General features: G+C 34.3%; 1 protein-coding gene across 7 annotated transcripts in view; it reads left to right on the top strand.

The window, feature by feature from the left end:
* CCDC178 (coiled-coil domain containing 178) overlaps positions 1-27,927 on the top strand; it is a 516,828-nt gene that overhangs the window by 80,146 nt on the left and 408,755 nt on the right. For all 7 annotated transcript variants that reach the window (XM_054537776.2, XM_054537781.2, XM_054537780.2 and 4 more), the window contains 3 exons: positions 7,019-7,041; positions 17,124-17,209; positions 19,695-19,895. In XM_054537776.2, the coding sequence (XP_054393751.1) occupies positions 7,019-7,041; positions 17,124-17,209; positions 19,695-19,895 (310 nt within the window). The remainder of the gene's footprint in view (positions 1-7,018; positions 7,042-17,123; positions 17,210-19,694; positions 19,896-27,927) is intronic.

Below are 27,927 nucleotides of genomic sequence, written 5' to 3'. Positions count from 1 at the left end.
CATATGAATCTGATTTGGTTTACTTCCATGCCCCAAAAGCCCCAGCCATATTCTTTTGCTTTATTTGCTTTATTAAAACATATTTTCCTTGAATTAGATAATTATGTTTTATGTTCCTCTAATTTGTTTTTTTAATAAATTTTTTTAGAACACTGTAGACCTACAGAACAATTGAGAAGATAGTGTAGGGAGTTCATGTATATTCTAGATCCAGTTTTTAAAAATATCTCATTAGTATGGTATCTTTGCTATAATTAATGAACAAGTATTGATACATTTATAATTAAAATTTATAATTTTCTCAGACTTCCTAAGTGATTTTAAAAGTTGAGGTGCAATTCACATTGCATAAAATTAACCATTTTTAAGTGAGCAACTCTGTAACTTTTAGTTTACGTAATGTGTAATCACCACCAATATTTAGCTCCAAAGCATGTTCACTACTCCAGAATAAAACCCCATATCCATTAAGAATTTACTCCTAATTCTCTTCTTAACCCAAGTCTTGCAACTACCAATCTGCTTTCTTTTGAAATAAATTTTATTGTGTTTATTTGAGGTTTACAACATGCTGTTTTGGGATACATACAGACAGACACATATAGATGGTATAGTAGTACAATGGTTACTATAGTGAAGCTGGCTAACATATCTATGTTAGTCTCATATATTTCACATAGTGACATCCTTGTGACAAGAGCAACAAATACCTACTTGTTTAAGAAAAATCCCTAATATAATACAATTTTATTAACTTTAGTCCTCATGTTTTACATTAGATCTCTAGACTTGTTCATTTTCCATATCTGCTGCTTTGTATCCTCTGACCTGCATCTCTGCATTTCCTCTTCCCAACTCCCACCTGTGGTAACCACTGTTTCATTCTCTACCTGTGTATTTGAACTCCTTAAAAAAATATATTCCACATGTAAGTGAGGTCATGCAACATTTTTCTGTGTCTGCCTTATTTCCTTTAGTATAATGTCTTCCAGGTCCATTCATGTTGTGGCAAATAACAGGCTCTCCATTTTTTATAAAGCTGAATATTAGCTATATATATATGTGTATATATATATGTATATATGTATATATATGTATATATATGTATATATGTATATATGTATATATGTGTATATATGTATATATGTGTATATATATACGTGTATATATGTATATATACACGTATATATGTATATATATACGTGTATATATACATACAGACATACACACATAAACATATGGACACACATACACATGCATACATGCGTGTGTGTGCACATACACAGAGATACAAACACACTACCTACATTTTCTTTATTCACTTATTCATCAAGGAACATTCAGGTTGTTTCCATATCTTGGCTATTGTGAATAATGCTGCAGTGAACATGGGTGTGAAGATATCTTTATGAGCTGGTGCTTTCATCTCCTTTGGGTGTATACCTAAAAGATGAATTGCTGGGTCATGTGGTAGTCCTATTTTTAATTTCTTTAGGAACCTCCATACTGTTTCCTCTAATAGCTGTACCATTCTACCTTCCCACCAACAGTTGTACTAGGGCTCCCTTTTCTCCATACCCTCACCAACATTTATCTCTTCTCTTTTTTATAGTAATCATCCTTACATGTGTGAGATGATATCGCATAGTGGTTTTAATTTGCATTTCCTTGATGATTAGTGATGTTGAGCACCTTTTTGCAAACCTGTTAGCCATTTATATATTTTTTGAAGATACATCATGTCCTTTGCCCATTTTTAAATCAGGTTATTTGGTTTTTGCTAATGAGTTTAAGAGTTTTTAATACATTTTTCATATTAACTCCTTATCAGATATGTGGTTTCCAATTATTTTTTTCCCAGTATGTAACTGGACTTTTCATTTTTTTTTTTAGTTTGATGCAGTGCCATTTCTGTATTTTTGTCTTTGAAGTCTGAACTTTCGGTGTGATTCCCAAAAGTTGTTGTCAAGACCAGTGTGAAGGAGCTTTTCCTCTATGTTCTTTTCTAGGAGTTTTATGGCTTCTGATCTTAAATTTAGGTCTTTTATCCATTTTGAATTGATTTTTGTATATTGTTTAAGGTAAGAGCCAATTTCATTCTGTTGGTGATAGAAATTCAGTTTTCCCTGCATCATTTATTGAAGAGACTATTCTTTCCTCATTGTGTCGTATTGATGCCTTTGTCAAAAATTAGTTGTCCATCTGTGTTTTAACTTATTTCTGGACTCTGTATTCTATTCCATTGGTCTATGTTTTTGTTTTTATGCCAGGACCATACTGTTTTGATTATGATTTCTTTGTAATATAATTTTAAATCAGGAAGTCTGATGCTTCCAACATTACCTTTTTTCCTCAGTATTGCTGGGACTTTTGGTGTTTTTTATGGTTCCATATTAATTTTATATTCTTTTTCTATTTCTGTGAAAATAGTCATTGGAATTTTGATAGACATGGCATTAAATCTATATATTGCTTAGAGTACTATGATTATTTTAGCAATATTAATTCTTCCCATTTGTGAACACATATTCATTTATTTGCATCATGCTCAATTTCTTTCATTAATGTTTTATAGTTTTAGTGTGAAAATCTTTCAGCTACTTGATTAGACTTATTCCAAGGCATTTTATGCTGTTAAGAATGGGATTGTTTTCTTAATTTCTTCTTTAGCTAGATCATTATTCATGTATAAAAATGCTACTAATTTTTGTACATTGATTTTGTATCTTGCAACTGCTGAATTTATTAGTTCTAACAGGTTTTTTTCTGTAGCATTGAGGTTTTCTGCTTATAGGATCATGTCATCTGCAAATAGAGATAATTTTCCTTTTTTCATTTTCAATTTTGATAGCTATATCTGTTCTGGATATTCGGTATAAATAAAATCATACAATATGTGACCTGCATTTTTTTCACTTGACATAATGTGGGAGGTCGATCCACACTGTAGCATGTTTCAGTACTTTGTTTCTTTTTATAGCTGAATAATCTATTGTGTATATATACTACAATTGGTATCTGTCCATCTGTTGATAGTTATTTGGGTTGTTCCCCTTTGTCTATAGTACATAGGGCTACTATGAACATGCATGTAGTATATATTATATAAGGATTTGATTAAGTACTTGTTTTCAGTTCTTTTGAGTATATACCTAGGAGTGGAACTGCTGTGACATGTGATGATTCTATATATAACTTATTGAGAAACCATCAAATTATTTTCCATAGCCCAACTATTTTAAATTCCCACCAGCAATATAAATGTGTTCTAATTTCTTCACATCCTTACTAGCACTTGTTATCATCCATTAAAAAAAATATTTCTAACATAAGGTTAATTATTTTCTTATTTTTACAGTGGAAAATTGAAGGTTTCATGAATACTTTTCGTCTCAACAATAGCATTTAAATATTTAAATATTTGGTAATAATTTCCAATAAAAATATAGAGTTAAATAAACAAGGTCAATGAAAATGTTAGATTTATCAAGCAGAAGTTTGTGGGCAATGTGGCTTAGAGCTATAAGTAAATGAAGTGTTTCATTTCCCCTATAATGTAATAATATTTTAAACTACATAGAATCGGGCAGTTTTAGCTCTCCCTCCCCCTTTGTTTTCATTTGCTATTTTGATAAAATCAGAAATAAGAATTGTATGGAGTCTTGTAGTTAGTTTGATATAATTGATTATATTAGATATTTTAATCAAAGCATCTACATACCACAAATATTTATGACAAGTGAAATTCTAAGCTTAATTTTAATCAGGAATTTTATTTAAAATAATGATTTAAAGTGACTTTGAGAAACTTCTAAAATTTGTCCAGATTTTTCAGATAGGCAGTTACGAATGTAAGACTTCAAATGTTTCTCTGGAATTGTAGGCCTTCTCTATTGTAACCACTTCAATATCCTGAATTACTAGTATTTAAATGCTAGGTACCGGAAGTTTTGCCTCCACACATCAGATCAAAGACTGACTAAAGTAATTTTTTAATTATTTCCTTGTTACTTACTTCTAAACAAAGTTGCTAAGGTAATGTTTTGATATATTACCTTAAAACATTTCTTCATATGAAATTGCACCCTGCTTCAAAAATTTGGAGTAATAATGTTTTATCTTTATAAAATAAATGATTTTCTATTGAGCTATAAAGATCAAGCTGAGACTATTAATTATTACTAACTTGTTGAGGACTTCAGAAGTTTTGGATAATTATATCACAATTCATTGAAGTGCCTCTTAACCAATTTTCCCCTGACTCTCTTGTGATACTTCAACTTCAAATGGCTTCTTAGAACTGTCATATAAATCAACATCATGTAGGTTTCTGCATTATGCAGGACTGTGAATGCCAGTTTCCAAAATCAAGGAATAACATTTTCCTGATTATTAATTAGTTTAGAATCTTATTAACATGCTCACTGAATTTTTATTCTCTTCTCTGCAAAATGCCAATTTATCTTTTGCCATTTTCTTTTGGGTTTACTTGTATTTTCTTATTGACTTTTAGGAACTTGTTACCTTTAGTAAGTTGTATGTGTTGCAAACACTTTCTCTCAGTTTGTGACTTGTCTTTTTACTTTATTAATTTTAATGTAATTATCACTTTACTTTTGCTTTTAAGTGATTTGTGTCTTGTTTAAGAAAAATTTCCATACCACAATCCTATAACAGTTTTACTTTATAGTGACTAAAATTTTAATTTCTCTTTGGAGATTTGCTCAGTAATGTGAAATTGATTTCTTTTTTGCATATGAATGGAATAGATAGCTAATTTTACTTTCTAAGAAAAATTAGTTTTTTCCACATTGATTTTATTTCAAATCCAGTCATTTCTTATAAATAAGCCATACCATATCCATCATACATCAAAGTTTCATATATGATTTTACCTATTTCTGGCCTGTTCTATCCCACTAGTCAATTTTATCTCCCTATGCCAATATCTGCTTTCAGTCATTTACATGAGTCATAATATGTTTTGATATCTCATATGGTACTTCTTTTTACCTTTTTAGAGTTCTTTGGGTATTCTTGATACAGTGGTCTTCCATATAAATTTTGGACTAAGCTTGTCATATTATATGAAAAAATCTATTGGGATTTTAAACATAATTGCATTCTTCAGTTTTTTATTATGTATATGAATTTAAGTCTTTTTCATGATTTGGTCAGTGATGTACCACATATACAACAGTGGTCTCATGAGATTACAATATTGTATTTTTACTGTATCTTGTCTATATTTTGATATGTTTAGATACAAAAATACATTGTGCTATACTTGCCTACAGCATTCAGTATGGTAACACACTGTGCAGGTTTGTAGCCCAGGGGCAATAGACTATACCATATAGCCTAAGTGTGTAGTAGGCTATACCACTGAGGTTTGTATAAATATACTCTATGATGTTCGCACAATGACAGAATTGCCTAGCAATGAATTTCTGAGAATGTATCACTGTCATTAAGTGACACATGACTGTATATGCATATATTAATGTGAATGTGTGGACACACACACATGCATACACATATATATATCATATAATTTTTTGTTCAGATTTTGGTAGGATATGGGAACTAGAGAGAAGTAATCATGTATGCCAAATAAACATCTTGAATGAGAAATAATCTGTGAAACCTGTAACATTCTGGTTTTGCATTTTTGATAATTTATGACTTGTACTACCCAAGGTACTCTTAGAATATATCTGTAGAAAATAACCTCTGCCAATGACTTTATAGTCCAGAAAAGGCATAATATTATGGAAAACTAAATATGTGAACTCAGGTATAATTTTGTATTCACCACTCTTTGGTAACACATTACAATTCAATAGATGTCATGTACTTCTGACTGTTAGGAAAGTCTTTTGGGAATAAATAGCAGTTGAACTGTCCCTTGATAAATGTGTAAGATTTAGAATCACAGAGACAAGGTCAGAACAATTAGGTGGGGTTAAGAATAAAACAATATGAATAGATAGGAGATTTATATACTTCTTGGGAAACAACTGTAAACCAATAAGTTTATGAGACAGGTCTTAATCAGTTTAGAGGTTTATTTTGCCAAGGTTAAGAACCATGGTCCGTGACAGCCTCAGGAGGTCCCAGGAACATGTGCCCAAGGTGATTGGGTTACAGCTTGATTTTATACATTTTAGGGAGGCAGAAGTTACAGGGAAATACATAAATCAATACATGCAAGTTATACATTGGTTAGGCCTGGAAAGGTGGGACATCTAGAAATGGGGGCTTCCAGGTCATAGGTGAATTCAGGTTTCCTGATTGGTAATTGGTTGAAAGATATGACTTGCCTGAATTGTTGAATTCACCATTAAAAAAAAAAAAAAAAAAGCCAAAGTTCTTGTCACGTAGATGAAGCCTCCAGGTAGCAAGCTTCAGAGAGAATAGGTGGTGAATGTCTCTTATCAGACCTTGAAAGATGTCAGGCTCACTAAAAAAGGACCTAGTAAGGGAAAGAGATTCTCTACAGAATGCAAATTTCTGCCACAAGAGACGGTTTTGCAGAACCGTTTCTGAATATGTCAAAGAAGTATATTTTGGAGTGAAACACTTTGATTTCTTTCAAGGCCTGTTATCTGTCATGCGATGCTATATCAGAATTAGGTGGGAATTTGGTATGTTATTGCTACAAAGAGTCTTTTTTGTTATCTTAAGATTTCTGTTTTAATTTTAATGCTGGTCTGTTGTGTCTAGATTATAAAGGCAGGAGGTTATAATGAGGCATGTCTAATCCCCTTTCCTATCATGTCCTTAACTAGTTTTTTAGGTTTCTTTGGGGTCCTCTTGGCCAAGAGTTGGGGGGACCTACTCAGTCATTTGGGGGGGCTTAGAATTTTATTTTTGGTTTACACAACCGAGAGTATAAGTAGACAAAAATATAATGAAGTAGAGATATGTAGAGAATTGACAAGTTTAAGTGACATTTATTCACTGTTTTTTAATATGTTTAAGATTTGATTTTTATTGAGATCTTTTGTTTTGACAGTTTGAAACTTCTTTTGAAGAATGGTAAGAAAATTTCATGCTTTTTAAAACTATTTTATTTTTAGTGTCAAAATTTCAATCATCTGCTATAATCCAGTTTAACTTCAAAAGGAATAGAAAATAGAATGCAAGATTTTTCACAATAGATATTACAATATGTTTTTTAAAATATGAGAATGAGGACATCACTGATAATGGCAAACTAGAGATCTCCAGAGCTCCATCCCTCCACAAAAACAACTATAAAATTTGCAAAAACATTGGTCAGAATCGACTTTTGCAGAAATCTGGAATCCAGTAAAAATTTAATAACCACTAGGGGAAAATTCAATGAAGAAGGAAGCTGCTTCAATGCATTAAGAGAACACTGTGGCATTGTAATTTGCCTGTTCAGCATTCTCCAGCCTTCAGACTGGTGGCAGCTATGAAGAGAGCAGTGCACACCTGTGGTGCAGATTCCTAGTGCCAGAGGGAATAATAGGAACATCATTTTCAAAGAATTGTGTTTGAGTGGTCTGATACCTTCCTGAAAGACCAGCATAAGGACTTTGCTTGATTTGGAGCAATCACAAGGCTGGGGCTACTAACAGGCAGTGTTTGCAAAAAGCGTTTAAAGGCATATACTTGCCACAGCAGCCTGAGTCTATAAATAACAGCTAGGACAAGCATTAACCAGACCAAAATTCCTGTGAAAAAATAGGTTGGAAAAAGAGATAGATACATGAAGGAAAATCTCTCAATATACTGGAGATTTGATAGAACACAGAGGGCTGGAAAAATGTTCAAAAAAGACTTGAGAAGATCCTAATCTTATTTCTGGCTGACCTTTAGGATCTGCATAGGCAGGAATTGAAGACAGAGTCAGGGTTTAAACAGCCTGGGTAAGCCTCGAAGGATTACCCTAACACAGACCAAATCTGCTAAGATTGGAGAGTATTGTTTTTCTTTTTCCTTTCTTTTTTTGCCAGCCATTTAAGTGAACTCACACAAAACACTAGCTCACCAGTAAGCTAAGGAAACAGATTTCAATGATTACACATGACAAATAATACAGCCATTATGAAAGTGTTTAGAAGAGTCACTAAACAAACAATAACCTACTACAGACAGAAAAAGCAAATCCAGTAGTGTAATCTGGTTTTTATTTCACATTAAAATATTAAAAATGTCCAGTTTTCAAAAAGTAAATATGAAGAATGCAAAGAAAAGAAAGCTTGGCTCATTCACAGTGAAAAAGGATAAATTAACATAAACTGTTCTCAAGGGAACCCAAAATTTGGACTTACTGGACAAAGATAAATCAATTGGCTTAAATATCTTCAAAGAGATAAAGGAAACCATGAACAAATAACTAAGTTAAAGCAGAAAAGTGATGTTTCAACAAATACAAAGTCTCAATTAGAGAAATTATAAAAATTAACCAAATAGAAATTCTAGGCTGGGTGCGGTGGCTCATGCCTGTAATCCCAATGCTTTGGGAGGCCGAGGTGGGTGTATCATGTCAGGGATTCAAGACCAGCCTGGCCAATATGGTGAAACCCCATCTTTATTAAAAACAAATACAAAAATTAGCTGCGCATGGTGGCATGCACCTGTAGTCCCAGCTACTCAGGAGGCTGAGGCAGGAGAATCACTTGAACCACCCGGGAGGCGGAGGTTGCAGTGAGCCAAGATCGTGCCACTGCATTCCAACCTGGGTGACAGAGTGAGACTCTGGAAAAAAAAAAAAAAAATTCTGGAGCCGAAAAATAAACTAACTGAAATTAAAAACTTCACTAGAAGGGTTCAGTAGCAGCTTTGAGCAGTCAGAATAATCAGTGAATTTGATGATAAGTTAATAGAGATTATCTAGTCTGAGAAACAAGAAAGACAAGAGAATAAAGAAAAATGAAAAGTGCCTGATAAGCGTAAGGGATACCATCAAGCATAATAGCAGTCAAAAAGTGAGAAGAAAGGGCTAGAGAATGAAAAAAGATTTGAAGAAACAATGGCTAAGAAACTCTTCAATTTGATGAAAGACTTAAATCTATGCATCCATTAAACTCAATGAACTCCAAATAGAATCAAGTCAAACAGATCCACACCCATATACATTTTAGTTAACTTGTCAAATGCCTGGGACAGAGAATCTTGAAAGCAGCACAAGAGAAGCAACTTTTCATGTACCAGGGACCCTCAGTAAGATTAACAGTGAATTTTTCATTAGGAATTGTGGAAGTCAGAACGCAGTGGGGTGACATATTTAAATGCCAGAAGAAAAAAAAGAAACCGTCAATGAAGAATTCTGAATCCAGCAAGAGTATCCTTCAAAAATAAAGGAGAAATTAAGACATTCTCAGATAAACCAAAGGGGTGTATCACTAGTAGTCCAGTTCTATAAGAAATCCTATAAGTAGTCTTTCAGGCTGAAATGAAAGGATACTAGAGAGTAACTGGAAGCCATATGATAAAATAATACACAATAATAAAGGTAACTACAAAGGTAAGTATACAATCCAGTATAAGTGTATTATTGTTTTGTAATTCTTATTTGTTTCCCTATATGATTATAAGGTCAAATGGATAAAATTCATAATTATAAATTTCTGCTAATGAACACAAAATGGATAACTATGTAATTTGTGAAACTGACCATAAGAGAAAGAGCAGAGATGTAAAGGAACAGAGTTCTTTATATATAAATAGATAGGTATACTATTGAAGCTACATTGATTTTAATTCAAGTTTTATAGAGTTAAGATATTAATTGTAATCCTCAGGATAAACACTAAGATTCTATTTTAGAAAATACAGGAAAACAAAGAGAGGGAAACTAAACAATATATAGAAAAAAATCAACTAGTTACAAATAAGGCAGTTATGGAGGAGTTCAGAAATAAATAATATAGAAAATGAATAGCAAAATGGCAAAAATAATCCCTTCCTTATCAGCAATTACTTTATATATAAATGGATTAAACTCTCCAATTGAAAGGTAGAGCATGGAGTGGATAAAAACAGATAATCCAACTATATTCTGTCTATGAGAGTCTCAACTGAGATACAAAGACATAAGTAGCTTAAAAGTGGAAGGATGAAAAACCATATTCCATGCAAATCGTAAGTAAAAGAGAGCTGGAGTGACTATACCAATGTCACACAAAATAGGCTTTAAATCAAAGCCTGTTACAGAAGACAAAAGACTTGATAAACTGATAAAAGTGTCATTCCACCAAGAAGATATATAAACTATAAATATAACACACCTAACAATATAACCTCAAAACAGACATATAAACTAACAGAATTGAAGGGAATAATAGACTGTTCTACAACAGGACTTTGAGAATTTAATGCCCCCACTTGCAATAATGGATAAAAGAACTAAACAGAAGATCAATAAATAAATAGACTTGAATAACATGAACCAACAAGACCTAACCAGTTTATACAGAATACTCCACTTAACAACAGCAGAAAACACATTCTTCTCATGTGCATATGGACCATTCTTCAGGATAGATCATGTATTACGCCACAAAATAAATCTCAATGAAACTTAAAAGATCAAAATTATACATGGTATTTTTTTCTGACCCAATAGAATGAAACTGGAAATCAATAACAAATGGAAACCTGGAAATTTCATATATATGTGGAAATTAAACAAATCATGTTTTACAAACCAATGAGTCAAAGCAGTAATCACAGGGGAAATTAGAAAACACCTTGAGGTGTGTGAAAATGAAAACACAATGTATTTAAACTTACAAAATGCAGCAAAAGTAGTACACAGAGGGAAATTTAGAGCTATAAATGCTTCTTCCATTTAAAAAGAGGATCTCAAATCCAGTAACCTAACTTTATACCTTAAGGAAGCAGAAGAGGAGTATGCTAAACCCAAAGTTAGCAAAAGGAAGGAAATAAAGGTTAAAGTAGAAATAAATGAAATAGAGACTAGAAAAACAGTACACAGAATCAATTAAAACAAAAGGTTTTTCTTTGAAAAGAGCAATGAAATTCACAAACCTTTAGCTAAACTAACCAAAAATAAAAAGAAGACTCAATTACAAATTAACTAAAATAATATAAAAATTGGGACACTACAACAGATTCTGCAGAAATAAAGAGGATTAAAAGAGGATACTAGGAACAAATGGGTATCAACAAACTAAATAATGAAGATGAAAGGGACTAATTCCTAAAAACACACAAACTACTAAAACTGTCTCAGGAAGAGGTAGAAAACCTGAACAGACCTATGACAAATAAAGTGATTAAATCAATAATCAAAAACTTCCCCAACAAACAAAAAAAAAATCTCAGGACCAGATGGCTTCACTGGTAAATTCTACTAAACATTGAAAGAAGAATTAACATCAGTCCTTCTCAAACTCTTCCAAAAAATAGAAAAGAAGGGAATAATTTCTAAGTCATCCTATGAGCCCAGCAATAACCTGATAGTGAAACCAGACAAAGACATCACAAGCAAACTGTAGAATATGTGTGAATATACATGACAGGCCAGGCACAGTAGCTCACACCTGTAATCCAAGTACTTTGGGAGGCCAAGGCAGAGGATCACTTGAGCCCAGAAGTTTGAGACAAGCCTAGGCAACATAGTCAAAACCCATCTCTACAAACAAACAACAACAATGAAAAAATTAGCCAGGTATGGTGGTGCATGCCAGTAGTCTTAGCTACTCCAGAGGCTGAGTTTGGAGGATTGCTTGAGCCCAGGAGGTCAAGTTTACAGTGAACTGTGATTGTGCCACTGTACTTCAGCCTGGGCAACAAAACCAAACAAACAAAAAATGACAAAATCCTCAACAAAATACTATCAACCTGAGTCCAGCAATGCATTAATATAATTATACGGCCAGGCACGGTGGCTCACGCCTGTAATCCCAGCACTTTGGGAGGCTGAGGCTGGTGGATCACCTGAGGTCAGGAGTTTGAGACCAGCCTAGCCAATATGGTGAAACCCCATCTCTACTAAAAATACAAAAATTAGCTGGGTGTGATGGCGGGCACCTGTAATCCTAGCTACTTGGGAGGCTGAAGCACAAGAATCAATTGAACCTGGGAGGCAGAGGTTGCAGTGAGCCAAGATTGCTCCACTGCACTTCAACCTGGGCAACAGTGAGACTTTGTCTCAAAAAAAAAAATCTATATATATCTATATCTATCTATCTGTCTGTCTATCTATCTATCTATCTATCTATCTATCTATCTATACACATCATGATCAGTGAGATTTATCCTAGAAATGCAAGAGTGGTTTAGCATACAAAAATTAGTTAACATGTGACACAAGCCCACACCTTTAGTTAAACTAGATTGTAAGGGAACTTTATTAAACACAATAAAGGATATTTATGAGAAACCCTTAGTTTATATTATACCTGATGGTGAAGACTGAAAGTTTTTAATCTTAAGAACAGGAGCAAAACAAGGATGCCCACTCTTTCCACTTTTCTTCAACATTAGAACCCTTGCATATTGCTGGTGTGAATATAAAATAGTTTAGACACCAAGAAACAGTTTGTTGGCTCCTCAGGAAGTGAAACTTAGAATTACCTATCACTCAGCAATTTGACTCCAAGATATATATCCAAAAGTATTCAAAACATGTTCAAACAAAAACTCATATACAAATGTGTATAACATCTATATTCACTATAGCCAAAAGGTGGACACAATCCCCAAATCCATCAATGGATTAATAGATAACCAAATGTGGTAGAATTCGGCTGTGAATCCATCTGGTCCTGGATCACAGCTGAATTCTACCAGAGGTACAAGGAGGAGCTGGTACCATTCCTTCTGAAACTATTCCAATCAATAGAAAAAGAGGGAATCCTCCCTAACTCATTTTATGAGGCCAGCATCATCCTGATACCAAAGCCGGGCAGAGACACAACCCAAAAAGAGAATTTTAGACCAATATCGTTGAAGAACATTGATGCAAAAATCCTCAATAAAATACTGGCAAACAGAATCCAGCAGCACATCAAAAAGCTTATCCACCATGATCAAGCGGGGTTCATCCCTGGGATGCAAGGCTGGTTCAATATATGCAAATCAATAAATGTAATCCAGCATATAAACAGAACCAAAGACAAAAACCACATGATTATCTCAATAGATGCAGAAAAGGCCTTTGACAAAATTCAACAACGCTTCATGCTAAAAACTCTCAATAAATTAGGTATTGATGGGACATATCTCAAAATAATAAGAGCTATCTATGACAAACCCACAGCCAATATCATACTGAATGGGCAAAAACTGGAAGCATTCCCTTTGAAAACTGGCACAAGACAGGGATGCCCTCTCTCACCACTCCTATTCAACATAGTGTTGGAAGTTCTGGCCAGGGAAATTAGGCAGGTGAAGGAAATAAAGGGTATTCGATTAGGAAAAGAGGGAGTCAAATTGTCCCTGTTTGCAGATGACATGGTTGTATATCTAGAAAACCCCATTGTCTCAGCCCCAAATCTCCTTAAGCTGATAAGCAACTTCACCAAAGTCTCATGATACAAAATCAATGTACAAAAATCACAAGCATTCTTATACACCAATAACAGACAAACAGAGAGCCAAATCATGAGTGAACTCCCATTCACAATTTCTTCAAAGAGAATAAAATACTTAGGAATCCAACTTACAAGGGACATGAAGGACCTCTTCAAGGAGAACTACAAACCACTGCTGAATGAAATAAAAGAGGACACAAACAAATGGAAGAACATTCCATGCTCATGGGTAGGAAGAATCAATATCGTGAAAATGGCCATACTGCCCAAGGTAATTTATAGATTCAATGCCATCCCCATCAAGCTACCAACGACTTTCTTCACAGAATTGGAAAAAACTACTTTAAAGTTCATATGGAACCAAAAAAGAGCCCACATCGCCAAGTCAATCCTAAGCCAAAAGAACAAAGCTGGAGGCATCATGCTACCCGACTTCAAACTATACTACAAGGCTACAGTAACCAAAACAGCATGGTGCTGGTACCAAAACGGAGATATAGATCAATGGAACAGAACAGAGCCCTCAGAAATAACGCCGCATATCTACAACTATCTGATCTTTGACAAACCTGAGAAAAACAAGCAACGGGGAAAGGATTCCCTATTTAATAAATGGTGCTGGGAAAACTGGCTAGCCATATGTAGAAAGCTGAAACTGGATCCCTTCCTTACACCTTATACAAAAATTAATTCAAGATGGATTAAAGACTTAAACGTTAGATCTAAAACCATAAAAGCCCTAGAAGAAAACCTAGGCGTTACTATTCAGGACATAGGCATGGGCAAGGACTTCATGTCTAAAACACCAAAAGCAATGGCAACAAAAGCCAAAATTGACAAATGGGATCTCATTAAACTAAAGAGCTTCTGCACAGCCAAAGAAATTACCATCAGAGTGAACAGGCAACCTACAGAATGGGAGAAAATTTTCGCGACCTACTCATCTGACAAATGGCTAATATCCAGAATCTACAATGAACTCCAACAAATTTACAAGAAAAAAAAACCCCATCAAAAAGTGGGCAAAGGATACGAACAGACACTTCTCAAAAGAAGACATTTATGCAGCCAAAAGACACACAAAAAAATGCTCATCATCACTGGCCATCAGAGAAATGCAAATCAAAACCACAATGAGATACCATCTCACACCAGTTAGAATGGCAATCATTAAAAAGTCAGGAAACAACAAGTGCTGGAGAGGATGTGAAGAAATAGGAACACTTTTACACTGTTGGTGGGACTGTAAACTAGTTCAACCCTTGTGGAAGTCAGTGTGGCGATTCCTCAGGGATCTAGAACTAGAAATTCCATTTGACCCAGCCATCCCATTACTGGGTATATACCCAAAGGACTATAAATCATGCTGCTATAAAGACACATGCACACATATGTTTATTGCGGCACTATTCATGATAGCAAAGACTTGGAACGAAGCCAAATGTCCAACAATGATAGACTGGATTAAGAAAATGTGGCACATATACACCATGGAATACTATGCAGCCATAGAAAAGGATGAGTTCATGTCCTTTGTAGGGACATGGATGAAATTGGAAATCATCATTCTCAGTAAGCTATTGCAAGGACAAAAAACCAAACACCGCATGTTCTCACTCATGGATGGGAATTGAACAATGAGAACACATGGACACAGGAAGGGGAACATCATACTCTGGGGACTGTTGTGGGGTGGGGGGAGGGGGGACGGATAGCATTAGGAGATATACCTAATGCTAAATGGCGAGTTAATGGGTGCAGCACACCAGCATGGCACATGTATACATAGGTAACTAACCTGCACATTGTGCACATGTACCCTAAAACTTAAAGTATAATAATAATAAAAAAAAGAAAAAAAACAAGTATAGCAAAAAAAAAAAAAAAGATAAGCAAATGTGTTGTATATACACAATGGAATATTATTCCACCATTACAAGAAATAAAATTCTTCTACATACTGCAACATGGAGAAATCTTGAAACTATTATGCTAAGTTTAAAAAGTCACAAAAGGTCACTTATATGATTCCATTTCTATCAAATATTCATGAAAGTTCATCCACAAAGACAGCAGATTAGTCATTGCTGTGGAATAGTGGGTTGAGGAAAGGGGAGAGACTGCTTAATAAGTAGCATATGTTCTTTTGGAGTGATGAAAATATATTGGAATGAGATGGGACGATAGTTGTACAATGTTGTGAATGTATTAAATGCCACTAAAGTTTCTACTTTCAAATGTTTAATATGTTATGGGACTTTCGGTTCAATTAAAAAAATAGAAAAATTAGCATAGAATTTTACTGGTCCAAGAATTAACCGAACTTTAGAAGATAATACACAAAATGATCTAATTATGTATAATAATTTACTATGTCATGTAAATGGCATTAAAAGCCAGCAGGGAATGTACTATTTAATAGTTGATGGTGGGACAATTATTTTTCAATTTTTTAAAAGAAAATAAATCAGAAAAAAAATACTTTTCAACAAAAATATTCTGAAATAAATATGAAAACTAAAGGAAGAAAACATAAAGAATATTTCTCTGACCTTGGAATTGACAGACTTACCTAGATAAGTTGTGGAACAATGACAAGAAAAATAATTTGTAGCCATTAGAAATATGAAATGGTAGTAAAATACACTGAAAATAATTTCAAGTAACTAAAGCAGAATGTATAATTGTGACTCTAATTTTATAAGAATTAAAATATCATTAGACTATTTGATCTCTGAAGAATAAATAAATATGGATTATATTATTTTTTATGATTTTTGGTATGTATACAGTTTTCTTAATTTAGAATACTTCTTTAATAAAAAATAATGTAACGAAAATTTCAAAAAAGAAATTCTCTGCTTTGTTGTTGATACCAATTTTCTTGTAACTTTAATCAGAGAAAAAACACTTTTAAAAAATGTATAATGAAGGCTAGTTTAGGATTCTAGAATCAGACCAGAGAAATACGGAGAAACAGTTTGTTATTCAACATATAGAATTTTAGCTAGAAAGGAAATAACATTTTAATTTATAGTCACCTCTCAAGACACTACAGTTTAGTCTTGTCCAGTAGAACTTTCTATGATAATCAATGTTCTATATTTGTACTTTCCAACAGTATAGCTACTAGAAGGAAACAACATTTTAATTTAGATATTTTTCTAAAAGTTTATTATCTGAAATGATATTTTTACTCATTGTAATTTACATTGATTTCCCAGAAACTACTGAACTGAAATTACAGAAATAGCTCATCCAAATTATTCTCACAGAATACCCTTTGTCTTATAGAAACACTCTCTAGGAATGACCAATTTCTTTAAAAAAAAATGTAGTTTTAGTATCTTCTCAAGACATTTTGGGTCATTTGTAACTAATTTTAAGTTTTTATTAATTTACCGTTAAGTGTAAATCCCATTACCTATTAGAATTTTGCTATATTAGTCTCCTGTCTAGTAAGATTATCTTGTATAGTAAGTTTCACCACAAATATTTAAAATTCAATGGAAGAGCATAACCTAAAATTTGTTTTACTAACTTTAAGTACTTCTCTCCTTTACTGCTTGCTTCTTTCCCATTATATAGGAGCAGAACTTCTTCCACAAAAGACCTGAAAGAAGATTGGAGTGTAGCTACACCAGTGAAAGAGGTCAAACCAGGAGAAAAGAGAGGTAAAGTTGTTCCTCCTACTTGGATAACTGTATATATTTAAAAGCTCATTGACTTCATTTAATATATTTCTGATTGTCACAATAATCATGTTTAAGAGTTTTATAATTATTATGAATGTTTAATAGACAAAATAGTCCTCTATATCATTTGATTAAGCATTCATTCAACAAATATTTATTAGTGAATATTATACACCAAGTACTGGTTTAGGTGATGAGTGTATAATGATGGCTATCCACTTCTCAAGATGCTATTTTATAGTTTAGTGTTGCCCAATAGAACTTTCTGTGATAATCAGTATGCCATGTTTATTATATTGTCCAGTAGAATAGCTACTAGCCACATACAGCTGTTGAACCCTTGAAATGTGGCTAGTGAGACTGAGGAACTTAATTTTTAAGTTTAATGTGAATTAAGTTACATATAAATGTAAATGGTTGCATGTGGATGACGACTACCATATTGAAAATTGCAGCTCTAGTATATATTTAAGTTGTGATAAATATTCTTGTCACAATTTATAAAATATATAATATTTTATATACTGGTGTAAAGTTTGTGTTAACACTACTTCAGTGTATTTAAATATGTTATTGAGATTTTATGTAGCACCTCGTCTTCCCCTACCACAAAAAATTGCTAAATCCTTGAGTGAAAACTAAGTAATAAACTCAGGACTTTTTAAAAGCAAGAATATTTTGTTTTTTAAAGCTTTCAGTCATAGCAAAGCTTTGTTTCTACTGTTTTATTTTTCATTATTTGTGCCTACAGTGAAAATGAGGACCTTAATCATTACTTATCAAGTTTTCACATAACAAATGCTGAGAGAAAAAATAGATATATTAACAATCACAACTACAATTCCATTAGCTACAATTACATTTATTATCAATATGTACATTTGAGGTCTAAAACATACAGCAATAGCACGGGGAATATTTGTTGTAATCAAGGCCTTATGCTAAAAAATTGCAGGTAGTTTCTTAGAACAGTAATATGAAACTGCAAAACTGAGATGGCACTCAAGAAAAAAAATGAGATGTTAAATACAATGAATTTGAGGCATCCCAAGTTACCTATACAGCATTTGTTTTATAATTTATTATTGAAGTAGTATAAAAAACAGCTCCTAGAAACATAATGACCACCTTTGCTAAAACACATATATATTCAATCAGAAGTATTTTAATTATAAGTGGTATTAATTTATTCATATATTCCAGACTGAAATCTTGTTATTGTAATTGATATGAATCACAAATTGGCTGGAGAACATAGTGTCGAGTGAATATGTTTTCATTTAAAAAAGACAATTAATTTTAAAGTATCCAAGATGTGGTAGAATTTGACAAAAGAAAACAATAGATTCAAAGACGCCAAATAAAGGACCAGTGTAGAGAAAATCATTTTTATGCATTAAAAATAGGGAAACCGGTTTTATAAGAATGCTTCTGAGGCAGCGTGCTGGATTTCTTTGACAAGTCCAATGGGTTAAAAAATAGCGATTGTGTGACTGCTGAGCTTGCGCTTATCACCATTATTTAATACTCCCATCTAGCAGAAAATCATTGTCTTTATTTTCCAAAAGCAACATAAAAAAGAAATGTATTCATTTTATTTCTTCTTGATGCAGTTTAGCTATTTTTCCTCTAGCCTCAGTTCTTTGGGGGCCTTATCTCTTAACACTTTGTATTTATGTGTTTATATAACATTTTGGCAAAAGTCAGTGTTTATAGGCATCAGTCCTGCAAGGATAGGACTCATATCTGTCTTCTTTACCTTCCTTATCTCCAGCAAAGACCATGTGCTTTTTCCCGGAACATAATGGGCTCTACACATTTATTTCATAAATGGTCAAATGAGTACCCATGGTAATAATTTTGTTAACATTACACCACATCATTCCAGAACTGTGAACCAGGAATCACAAATATCTCTCATTAAAGGAATTAATTGAGGATTAATTTAGTATTACAACTAAATAAATAGAGTTTCAAAATTCCAATGAATTCCTGGCAAAGCTAAGTAGAGAAGTTCTTATTGGATGAGATTGAAGAATATGTCTTTTTTCTAGGAACCATTGTGATTATTCAGTATTTACCTGATATAATCATTATGATACGTTTTTCTTATAGCATACGAGGACACACAAGCATAATTTTAAAATAAAGCTCTATAGTACAGCTTATAAATAGCACATACGTTTTTTCCTTCAGATAAAATGGTATTATTCCTGAAAATATTGGTTGAGATTTAGCTATTGTAATTATTTTATAAAATGTTTATTAAAATAGGTCTTCAAAGTTTATAATTAATCTTATATTTGTATTATAATAAAACTGTCTTTAAAAAGCTAATTCATTTTGCTAACATTCTCTTATTAAATATATAGAAAAAAATAATAATACAACTAAGACCCATGTTCCCATCATCCAGCTTATTGACTGATTTATTAACAAATGTGAATATTTATTTCTGTTTAAGATGAAAAGTGTCCAGAGTTAAAGCAGGAAATGGCAACGTTGCTCTCAGAGGCCATTCATCTCGTTAAAAGTCTGGAAACTGACCGGGCAGACGCTGAAGAAGCTTTAAAACGACAGAGGTCAAGAAAGAATATGATTAATATGAAAATTGACTCTTGGTCAGTCTGGAAACTTCAAGAACTCCCATTGGCTGTGCAGAAAGGTAATAATAGGGATTTTCATATACTTCTTACTCTGTTGGGGGCACAGATAATTAATTACAGGTCTGTGTATTTAAAAAAAATTGTCTTAGTGCTGTGGCTCATGCCTGTAATCCCACGCTTTGGGAGGCTGGGGATGCGGATCACTTGAGTCCAGGAGTTTGAGACCAGCCTAAGAAACATAGTGAAACCCTGTCTCTACAAAAAATACAAAAATTAGCCAGGCGTGGTGGTGCTCACCTGTAGTCTCAGCTACTTGGGGGGCTGAGGTGGGAGGATTGATTGAGCCCAGGAGATTGAGGCTGCAGTGAGCCCCAGGTGATAGAGTGAGATCCTGTCTCAAAAAATAAATAAATATCGCCTGTTTAGAGTGACCATATTATTTTGCATATAAACCAGCACTTTTGAAAGATGTTATTGAAGATAATGCTGGGTTCACAGATGCAAACTGTGAGACTGCACTGGACAGACCTGGACCTGGTGTCCTCTGGGTCTGTTAGAAATCCAGTGGCATTTATGGTACCCACAGAGCATGCAAACATTTGGCATATATCCTATAATAACTACAGTATTTGAATTTCTAGAACTTTAGGAATTTAAAGTGATTGCCAGTTGGTGTCATTAGCCACATTTTTAGGTCTAGGAAAATTGAAAGAGTTTTAAGTGATATTTTAGGCACTAAATGCATATGCTTTTGAGAATTTAATAGTAAATTTGCCTTGGGAACTTCTAGCAGGTATCAAAAGCTAAAATGTTTCTGAGAGTCATGCAGGTAACAAATGTTTTACCTTTAATGAAACGTAAAAAAGGAAATTCTTTTAGCTCACAGAGTGAGGGACCTATGTTGAAGGATTAAAGAATCTAAAGGTATTGGATTTTTTTGTTTGTTTGTTCTACAAACCCTGTACCTATGAAAACATGCCTGACTACCTGATTCTGCCTTAAGCTGAAAGATTTTTACTCTCTCATAGGATAAAAATTTTAATTCAGGATGCACATGTTTTGTAAGAGCTTTTTTATTAATATTAGGGTGCCCATATATGATCTATCATTTAAACCAAGAAATCTTTGAGAGGAAAAAAAGGACATTATTAATTATTACCCAGACCAACAGCCATTAATTCAAATTATAGGTCATAGTGTACTCATATTTAGACTTTTGTTATAATTTTATGTCTTCTAAAGCTGTAGTTACCAAAGTAGGGTGTATGAATTCCAGAAAGTTGCAAGAAAAGATTAGAACTTTTATTTGTATTTGTAAATTTTATCATTTTTGAAATTTTCTTTTTGAATAGAATTTATACTGTGTATGCTCCACTAATATAGTAGATTTATATAATTTATAAATATATATGTGTGTGTGCTTTAGAGGCAATGAGGCTACCATAGGGTCAGAAAAGACACCCTGGGAAATTCTGGATCCCAGTAGATTCTTGATAGACTCTATTCACAACGACAGGAGTCATACACAATTTTCCTAATTGTTTGGGAGGTTCTTCTTTGTTAGTAGTAGTAGAAAAAATGTGGAGGGAAGGTTTTATTTAATTGTTTGCTGATAAATTTATATATAGTCGCATATACCCTTTGTAATAGTGCTTAGATATTGTAGTTTTAGGAGTTCTACTTTAGGAGTTCTTGAAATAAATTTAAGTTGAGATACATGTGTGCACATTATAGGTACTTAATAAATGTGTTTTGAACTATGGAATAAATATTTGTCATGGGTGACAACTTATTGTTGGGTTACCTTTTAATCAATACAAGATCTACTTAGAAAACAGATTTATGTTCATCTGCTTTATTTTACGTAAGTAGCCACTATATGCAATGAAATTTAAATTCATTATTGTTATGTATTTTTTAAAGTTAATAGCTTTCTCTTTGAAACATATTCCTTTCAGGTAATGTGTTCTCAGGAATCTTCTGCCTTTATATTATTTATGTAGAATATAATCTCTAAATTTTATGAATTTGTTTACAAAGTATATAATCATATGTTTTATAGTCTTTAGATTCTCAAAAGTATATAGCATGTAAGACAGGAAAAACTTTTAATCTCCTTAACAAACTTAATGTTAAGTATTATATTGGTTATAAATTTAGATACTTTTCAAAAATAAAATTAAGGAAACTCACTTCTTTCTAGATATTTTCTGGTCACTCTTCCAGATTTATCTTTCCCCCCAACTCCCCAATCCCACTTAGATTTTTTGTTTTGTGGCCCAGGAGGCTGATTCATAGTGGACTGCATCAAAGATTTTATTTGCATTCTATCTTCCTGTTGGGCTCAACCAATGGCAATCAGTGGCAAGAGACCATGGGGAGATAATGGAGATGGGTGAGGCAGGGGAACTTATAGCACTGACTGCCCCACTCTCCATCTGGTCACTTTAAGCTGACTGCATGCCTCTCCTGAAAATGACAGCCCTTGCCATCCAACGTGTAGCCAATTAACTAGCAAATGTTTTTTGTTTTTCCTATCAAAAAAGATAACTAGAAATAAGCTTACCATCATGAATTTGGCAGTATATGATCCTACAAATTACAAAGTTGGATATGCATAGCAGTGTTCCCTTGCAAAATAAAAGAGTACCTATATTATATTATACCCAAACATTATCTGAAGACACAAGTAAACTTGTGACTCAGGCTCCTCAGGTATCCCCATTGTACCTGCTTCTATATATTACCCGTCTTTCCCATAATCTACACTATGGCTCCATGGGTACTTTCCTATAATGATCTGATGAAAGAGGAAAAAAAATCACAGCTCTGGTTTCTGAATGAATTTGAATAGTATGTAGACATAATTTGGAGAATTACTGCATTCCAGTCACATGATGGAAAGGGTGAAAGCTAATCTCCCCAGGGGCTGAGACAGAAAGGGTGTAATCAGAAAGGACAGATTACAAAGATAATTATGTCCCATATATATGCTCACCAGAATGCCACTGCTATGGAAGAAGGTCTCAGTAATTAATGGAATGTTAAATCTTCCATTTTGTTTTGAATTGTTTTGTCTGTTAATTATTCAGTTATTCAGTTATTACTACAATTGTGCTTTGTAACAACCACCTTGGAACTCAGTGGCTTACAACAATAAGCGTTTTCTTATTTGCTGATGGCTCTGTGAGTTGGCTAGGGAAGCTCTTCTTCAGGCCGCAGATCCAATTGCACTGGCTCAAGGCTGTATGTTGGGTTCAGGTCAGCTTCATGTCTCTCTCATCCTCTTTGGCTAGCACCTTCCCAGGAGTATGGTTTTCATGTGGCAAATGGCAAGAATACAAAAGGGTGAATAGAAACGTAGGATGCTGCTCAAAGTGTCAGCTTGGAACTGGCATACCTTCACTTCTCACATCCATTTGGAAATACAATTCCAGTTGAGATTGGGTGGGGACACAGCCCAAATAAGTATCACATCCAAAACAAGAATCTATATGATAAGAAATTATCTCTATCCCAAGGGAGAGGGTAGTGAACAACATATCTATCATATCTTGTTTCTTATAACTATTCCTAATATTGTGTTTACTCTATGGTTTCAACATATTTCATAGTAATCTCATCTTCAATTGTTAATTATTTATTCTGTAGAAGTCCAATAAGCCTTGATTACTTTTTGCCTCTACTAGAATCCTAGGAGTTTCACTGGTTCTAGATCAGTTATCATACTCATTTCTTAGCTGAATTTTGATCTCTAAACCTTCTTAGGTTTCAAGTTAGAGTTTCTTATTTCCTTGAAGTCATTATTTTTCTACCCAGGGTCATTTACTGAGTTTTTTTTAATCCATGCCAAACTGTTTAAGCCCAAAGTTGTCAGTAAATTTTTAATAGGTAAATCAATTTATTTCCTAGTTTTAGGTCTGTATTAGTTTGTTTTCATACTGCTGATAAAGACATACCTGAGACTGGGAAGAAAAAGAGGTTGAATTGGACTTCACAGTTCTACATGGCCGGGGAGAACTCAGAAAATCACAGCAGGAGGCTAAAGGCACTTCTTACATGGTGGTGGCAAGAGAAAAATGAGGAAGAAGTAAAAGTGGAAAAACCCCTGATAAACCCATCAGATCTCATGAGACTTATTCACTAACATGAGAATAACATGAGAAAGACTGGACCCTGTGATTAAATTACCTCCCCTTGGGTCGCTCCCACAACATGTCAGAATTCTGGAGTTACAATTCAAGTTGAGACTTGAGTGGAGACACAGCCAAACCATATCATTCTACTCCTGGCCCCTCCAAATCTCATGTCCTCATATTTCAAAATTAATCATGCCTTCCCAACAGTCCCCCAAAGTCTTAACTCATTTCAGCATTAACCCAAAAGTCCACAGTTCAAAGTCTCGTCTGAGACAAGGCAAGCCGTTCTGCCTATGAGCTTGTAAAATCAAAAGCAAGCTAGTTACTTCCTAGGTACAATGGAGGTATGGGTATTGGGTAAATACAGCTGTTCCAAATGTGAGAGATTGGCCAAAACAAAAGGGTTACAGGGCCCATGCAAGTCCAAAATCCAATGGGGCAGCCAAATTTTAAGGCTCCAAAATGATCTCCTTTGACTCCAGGTCTCACATCCAGGTCACGCTGATGTGAGAGGTGGGTTCACACGGTCTTAGGCAGCTCCACCCCTGTGGCTTTGCAGGGTACAGCCTCCCTCATAACTGCTTTCATGGGCTAGCGTTGAGTGTCTGTGGCTTTTCCAGGCACACGTGCAAGCTGTGGGTGGATCTACCATTTTGGGGTCTGGAGGATGATGGCCCTCTTCTCACAGCTCCACTGGGCAGTGCCCCCCTAGGGACTCTGTTGGGGGCTCCAACCCCACATTTCCCTTCCTCAGTGCCCTAGCAGAGGTTCTTTATGAGGGCCCCACCCTTACAGCAAACTTTTGCCTGGACATCCAGGCATTTCCATACATCTGAAATTTAGGCAGAGGTTCTCAAACCTCATTTCTTGACTTCTGTGCACTCACAGGCTCAACACCATGTGGAAGCTGCCAAGGCTTGGGGCTTCCACCCTCTGAAGCCACAACCTGAGCTCTGTGTTGGCCTCTTTCAGCCATAGCTGGAGTGGCTGTGACATAGGGCACCAACTCTCTAGGCTGCACACAGCATGGGGACCCTGGGCCTGGCACACAGAACCACTTTTTCTTCCTGGGCCTCCAGGCTTGTGATGGGAGGGTCTGCCATGAAGGTCTCTAACATGGCTGGAGACATTTTCCCCATGGTCTTGGGGATTAACAAGATTAAATTTGTTACTTATGCAAATTGGGGATTAAATTTGCTACTTATGCAGATTTCTGCAGTCAGCTTGAATTTATCCTCAAAAAATGGGTTTTTCTTTTCTACTGAATCATCAGGCTGCAAATTTTCTGAACTTTTATGCTGTTTCCCTTTTAAAATGGAATGCTTTTAAAAGCACCCAGGTCACCTCTTGAATGCTTCACTGCTTAGAATTTCTTCCACCAGATATCCTACATCATCTCTCTCAAGTTCAAAGTTCCATATGTCTCTAGGGCAGGGGCAAAATGCCACCAGTCTCTTTGCTAAAACATAACAAGAGTCACCTTTGCTCAAGTTCCCAACAAGTTTCTTATCTCCATCTGAGACCACCTCATCCTGGACCTTTTGTTAATATCACTATCAGCATTTTTGTCAAAGCCATTCAGCAAGTCTCTAGAAGGTTCCAAACTTTCCCACATTTTCCTATCTTCTTCTGAGCCCTCCAAACTGTTCCAACCTCTGCCTGTTACCCAGTTCCAAAGTCACTTCCACATTTTGGAGTATCTTTTCAGTAACACCCCACTCCTGGTACCAATTTACTGTATTAGTTCATTTTCATGCTGCTGATAAAGACATACCTGAGACTAGGAAGAAAGAGAGGTTTAATGGAGTTACAGTCTCACATGGCTGGGGAGGCCTCAGAATTATGACCGGTGGTGAAAGGCACTTCTTACATGGCAGCGGCAAGAGAAAAATGAGGAAGAAGCAATAACAGAAACCCCTGATAAACCCATCAGATCTCATGAGACTTATTCATTATCACAAGAATAGCATGGGAAAGACACCTCCCCGCCACCGCCGATTCAGTTACCTCCCTCTGGGTCCCTTCCACAACATGTGGGAATTCTGGGAGATACAATTCAAGTTGAGATTTGGGTGGGGACACAGCCAAAACATATCAAGGTCTCTTCCATTTTCTGTTGCTGTTTGAGTCAATTTCAGTAATTTATATCTTCTGAAGAATTTGTCGATTTTATTCTAGTTATCTAGTTTGCAGCCTACATGTTTTCATGAAATTCTCTTATAATTAATTTCTGTAATAGTAGTAGTGATGGTATCTTTTTCATTCCTAATTTTGGTAATTTGTTCCTTGTGTCTTTATTTCATGGTCATTCAAGCAAAAGATTTGTCAATTTTGTTGATCTTTTTAAAAAGTCCACTTTTGCTTCCTTTATTGATTACTATGTTTCAGCTTTTATACCATTGAATTTTTTCCTCTGATTTCCCATATCTTATTTGCTTTGGGAATAATTTAAACCTACTGTATTTCTCTTTTTATAAATTAGAAGCTTTGATTATTTACTTGATGCCTTTTTATTTTCTAGAATTATCAGTTAAAAGCTGTAAATTTTCTTCTCAGAATGTCATTAGTTGCATTTTATAAATGCTCATATGCCATGAGTTCATTATTATTTACTTCAAAATATCTTTTTAAATATCCCTGTGATTTCTTATGGAATCTATTTATTTAGAAGTTGCTGATTAATTTGCATTTATTTTGAAATTTTCATAAAAATTTCTGTTATGGCTAATTTAATTATATTGTACTAGGAAATTTTATTTATTTATTTATTTTATTAGGTTTTTGGGGAACAGATGGTGTTGGGTTACATGAATAAGTTCTTTAGTGGTGATTTCTGAGATTTTGGTGCACTTATCAGCTGAGCAGTGTACACTGTACCCAACGTGTAGTCTTTTACCCCTTGCCACCCCCAGAACTTGCTCCAAGTCCCCAAAGTCCAACAAATCATTCTTATGCCTTTGAGTCCTCATATCTTAGCCCCCCACTTATGAGTGAGAACATACGATATTTAGTTTTCTATTCCTGGGTTACTTCACTTAGAATAATAGTCTCCAATTCCACTCAGGTTGCCGTGAATGCCATTATTTTATTCCTTTGTATGGCTGAGTAGTATTCCATGGTATATATACCACATTTTCTTTATTCAGTAAGTGATTAATGGGCATTTGGGCTGGTTCCATATTTTTGCATTGCAAGTTTTGTTGCTATAAACATGCATTTTCAAGTATCTTTTTCATATACTTCTCTTCCTCTGGGTAGATACCTGGTAATGGGATTGCTGGATCAAATGAGAGATCTACTTTTAGTTCTTTAAGCACTCTCCACACTGTTTTCCCTAGTAGCTGAATTAGTTTACATTCTCACCAACAGTGTAAAAGTGTTTCCTTTTCACTGCATCCATGCCAACATCTATAATGTTTTTCATTTTTTGATTATGGCCATACTTGCAGGAGTTAGGTGGTATCACATTGTGGTTTTGATTTGCATTTCCCTGATAATTAATGATGTTGAACATTTTTCCATATGTTTGTTGGCCATTTGCATATCTTCTTTTGAGAATTGTCTACTCATATCCTTAGCCCATTTTTTGATGGGATTATTTGTTTTTTTTCTGGCTGATTTGAGTTCTTTGTAGATTTTGGATATTAGTCCTTTTTTCGATGTATAGTTTGTGAAAATTTTCTCCCACTCTGTGGGTTGTCTATTAACTCTGATTATTTCTTTTGCTGAGCAGAAGCTTTTTTAGTTTAATTAAGTCCTATCTATTCATCTTTGGTTTTGTTGCATTTGCTTTTGAGTTCCTGGTCATGAAGTCTCTGCCTAAGCCATTGTCTACAAGAGTTTTTCCAGTGTTATCTTCTAGAATCTTTATGATTTCAAGTATTAGATCTAAGTCTTTGATCCATTTTGAGTTGATTTTTGTATAAGGTGAGAGATGAGGATCTAGTTTCAT

The sequence above is a fragment of the Pongo abelii genome, chromosome 17 (assembly GCF_028885655.2).
Source record: "Pongo abelii isolate AG06213 chromosome 17, NHGRI_mPonAbe1-v2.0_pri, whole genome shotgun sequence".
NCBI classification, from domain to species: Eukaryota; Metazoa; Chordata; class Mammalia; order Primates; family Hominidae; genus Pongo; species Pongo abelii.
The sequence above is the reverse complement of the archived record's forward strand: the minus strand, read 5'-3'. Positions and strand labels throughout refer to the sequence as shown.